We start from the raw sequence: 3,957 nt of genomic DNA, 5'->3' as shown, positions 1-3,957 counted from the left end.
CCGTGTGAACCACACGATCGTTCGGGGGCTGTTTTGATTTTTTGCCCCCGAAACGCCCTTTTTCGACTAAGCTTAGGGCGTATTCGACTCTAACTCCCAACCTACGGGTCCGAATTACGTTCCGTCAATTCTCACAAGTCATTTTTCATGGCGAAGCTGTTCGTGTGAGTCACACAATCGTTCGGGGGCTGTTTTGATTTTTCGCCCTCGAAACGCCCTTTTTCGACTAAGTTTAGAGGGTATTCAACTCTAACTCCTAACCTACAGGTCCGAATTATGTTCTGTCAATTCTCACAAGTCCTATTTGTCATGGGGGGAACTATCCGTGAGAGCCACACGGTGGTTCCGAGGCTGTTTTGATTTTTCTCCCCCGAAATGCCCTTTTTCGACTAAGTTTAGGGCGTATTCGGCTCTATCTCCCAACCTACGGGTCTGAATTACGTTCCGTCAATTCTCACAAGTCATATTTGTCATGGGGGAACTGTCCGTGTGAGCCACATGGTGGTTCGGGAGCTATTTTGATTTTTCGCCCCCGAAACGTCCTTTTTCGACTAAGTTTAGGGCGTATTCGGCTCTAACTCCTAACCTACGAGTCCAAATTACATTTCGTCAATTCTCACAAGTCCTATTTGTCATGGCGAAGCTATCTATGTGAGACACACGTTCGTTCAGGGGCTGTTTTGATTTTTCGCCCTCGAAATGCCCTTTTTCGACTAAGTTTATGGGGTATTCGGCTCTAACTCCCAACTTACGGGTCGGAATTACGTTCCGTCAATTCTCACAAGTCCTATTTGTCATGGGGAAACTGTTCGTGTGAGCCACATGGTGGTTAGGGGGCTGTTTTAATTTTTTGTCCCCGAAACGCCCTTTTTCGACTAAGTTTAGGGCGTATTCGACTCTAACTCCCAACCTACGGTTCCGAATTACATTCCGTCAATTCTCACAAGTCCTATTTGTCATGGCGAAGCTATCTGTTTGAGACACACGGTTATTCGGGGGCTATTTTGATTTTTCGCCCTCGAAACGCCCTTTTTCAACTAAGTTTAGGGCGCATTCGGCTCTAACTCCCAACCTACGGGTCCGAATTACGTTTCGTCAATTCTCACAGGTCCTATTTGTCATGGGGGAACTGTTCGTGTGAGCCACATGATGGTTCGGGAGCTGTTTTGATTTTTCGCCCCCGAAACGTCATTTTTAAACTAAGTTTAGGGTGTATTCGGTTCTAACTCCCAACCTACGGGTCCGAATTACGTTCCGTCAATTCTCACAAGTCCTATTAGTCATGGTGAAGCTATCCATGTGAGACACACGGTTGTTTAGGGGTTGTTTTTATTTTTAGCCCTATTTTTCATCGTGTGGGCCTAAGTCCTTCGTAGCAAAGTCAATAAATGACTTAACACCTTGTTGGTACTCTTTACTTTTCAACCTATCACGTATCATCATCCAACTCTTGTCCATCTTTTAAACCCTATAATTCAAGCAAAGATTAACTAGGACTTTTGGAGATGGCCATAAAAGATGACAATTTGGGCGAAGTAGGAGTATAAAGAAAATACAAACAAAATTAAAAAAAAAAAAAAAAAATCACACATAATGATGTATGTTATTTATATTATCTAATAAAAATTAAAATGTCTATCACTTTAGTGAATATTATAAAAATAACATTATTTCACCAATTTTGCCTTGAATATCATGCAGTATTTAGTTTTCAGTACTTAAATTTCAGTTTTTAAGTTATCAAACAACACTTCAAGTCAGTCACTTAATTGTGTGTCATATGCTTTGACACACCCTTAAATTCATACTTTTCAATATATATCCAAAAGTTTATGTACCAAACCAAACCAAAGCAAACTAAGGCTTGTGTCCCAATCAAGTGGGGTTGGTTGCATGAATTATTTTCCCTTAATCTGCTATGTCAAATGCTATATGTTTAATTAAATTATATAAATTCATATGCTTATGTCTATATATATTGTGGGTATGGGTGATAAACTTTTACTATCCAAGTTAAATAGTTCTAATATGTCATAGAGCTCAATACACCCCTGTTGGAAACGAAGGAAGCAACCTCCCATAGCTTGACAGTAAGAAGTCAACATGATAAAGATATACAAAAAGATGCAAAATATGGGAACCCAATGATGCCCCCAAGGAACACAAATACAACCTCTCTAAAAATGAGAGGGACACAAAAAATTACCCCATTAAAATCTTACTTTCACAACTTGGGAGAAAAGTTTTGAATTGATACCCTAAGGGTATGTAATAAACAATGAACTTTAATTTTTGCACAATTGATGATTCTTTAATATCCAAACAAAGAATCTGATCTGGAGTAACAAGAAACTTTCGCAACCTGAGAGCACAAGTCTTGAAATGACACCTTAAGGATACGGTATAAAAAATGAACTCAAATTTGTGTGCAGTTGATGATTCTTCAATATCCAAACAAACAATCTGATTTGGAGTAAAAAGAACACCAAAGAAAGCCCTACCATCCAGCACAAATAGTCACTTGAAGAATGTAATATCCCATCCCAATGTGTAGAAATATATTTAGAAAATACAACCAAGCACTAATAGGCACCCTGAAATGACTACTAACTAGAATACTTTTATCATAAGTTTCAGAATTACCCCCCAAAAGAAAACTTTTGTATCTCAAGTAAGAGAATTGCAAAACATTTTTTAAAGGCCTGACCCAACTACTGGCTTGAGGCTGATGTTTCACCTACATCTATTGCATGTATTAATGATGCAAGTATTGCGCATGGTTGTGAGTACGTACCAAGCAGCTAGTGGTGCTGGTGCTGCTGCAATGGAGGAGCTTGAGCAACAGACTCGTGAGGTTTTTTTGTTTCTCCCATCTTAATATCATCTTTACTGTTCATTTTTTTTTCCTTCCTGATATTTGATAAGTAGCTTTGACAATCCTTTAAATTTGATTTTTTTTTTTTTTTTTGTTCTCTTATTTTTACCGTAAGGTCTTGGAAGGAAAGCCTCAAACTTGTAATATCTTCAATCAACAGGTTTGTCTATCTGTTCATGTTTCTTGAATTCAAAATTGAGATAAATGGTTAATCATTATTTATTATATCTAATTGTTCAAATTACCTCTTAATACAATTACATGCAGTATGCTTTTGATCTCTTCTCACACAATGCACCTATCCTGTCAAATGGCTACAATGAAGAGGAAATGAAACTAGTAAAAGAGAACAGGAAAATCTGGGTAAATGTATAGACTTGGTTTTTTCTATTTAATTCTCAATATCTCTTTAGATTTATGTATATATGTGTGCTGAGGTCTCTAATTGACTTGGACAATTTGCATTGTCTACATGATGTACTTTTATTTTTTATTTTTCTTTTGATAATAATTTTATTTGCTATTGTAGAATGACATGAATGTCAAAGTAACTGCCACATGCATAAGAGTTCCTGTTATGTGTGCACATGCTGAGAGTGTGAACCTCCAAGTTGAGAACCCCCTTGATGAGGTAATTTTACATTTTAACTCAAATTTTTATTGCTTTTTGATTCATAATAAATCTTGTTGCCTTAATTATGTTTTAGTGGAGTTTCTATCCTTGATTTTCATCTGTTGTTGAAGGATAAGTTCTTGAGATTAGAGCTATGGATATTGTTCATGGCAATGTTATTCTTTTTTTGGTGATACACACCCTGTTTTAACTACATTTATCTATTGGTATTCCATGCTTTCTGTTGGAAATGGTTATTTTTTCTTCAAGTTTGGTCTATTTTTTAGGTGGGCCCCGAGTGTCAATTTACTCGGGTCAAAGTGGTAACGCGTTCTATGCCGCGTTGTGATTCACGTGGTATATTTGGTTGCTCAAAACCATTACCGAGTGAATGGGAAATTGAAGCCAAAGTGTGCTCCATGGAAATGGAGTTTTGGTGGAAATCCCTTAAGGTTGTAAATTGGCTTGT

The 3,957-nt window shown here is 37.5% G+C and overlaps 1 protein-coding gene across 1 annotated transcript; it reads left to right on the top strand.

Annotated features, from left to right (window-relative positions):
* The first annotated feature begins 2,758 nt into the window (after positions 1-2,758).
* LOC114311650 (uncharacterized) lies at positions 2,759-3,725 on the top strand. The gene is made up of 4 exons (XM_028257780.2): positions 2,759-2,854; positions 2,991-3,035; positions 3,143-3,238; positions 3,405-3,725. The coding sequence occupies exons 1-4, from the start codon at positions 2,759-2,761 to the stop codon at positions 3,615-3,617; spliced, it is 450 nt and encodes a 149-aa protein (XP_028113581.2). The 3' UTR covers positions 3,618-3,725.
* The last annotated feature ends 232 nt before the right edge of the window (positions 3,726-3,957 follow it).

The sequence above is a fragment of the Camellia sinensis genome, chromosome 15, assembly GCF_055761805.1.
Source record: "Camellia sinensis isolate YWXY chromosome 15, ASM5576180v1, whole genome shotgun sequence".
NCBI lineage: Eukaryota > Viridiplantae > Streptophyta > Magnoliopsida > Ericales > Theaceae > Camellia > Camellia sinensis.
The sequence above is the reverse complement of the archived record's forward strand: the minus strand, read 5'-3'. Positions and strand labels throughout refer to the sequence as shown.

Bases quoted from the DNA above. Each gene is read 5' to 3' on its own strand.
- LOC114311650 (XM_028257780.2), top strand. From the start codon at position 2,759: ATGATGCAAGTATTGCGCATGGTTGTGAGTACGTACCAAGCAGCTAGT. The intron at 3,036-3,142 runs GTTTGTCTATCT...AATTACATGCAG, and splicing joins GTAATATCTTCAATCAACAG to TATGCTTTTGATCTCTTCTC. The intron at 3,239-3,404 runs GTAAATGTATAG...TTGCTATTGTAG, and splicing joins AAGAGAACAGGAAAATCTGG to AATGACATGAATGTCAAAGT.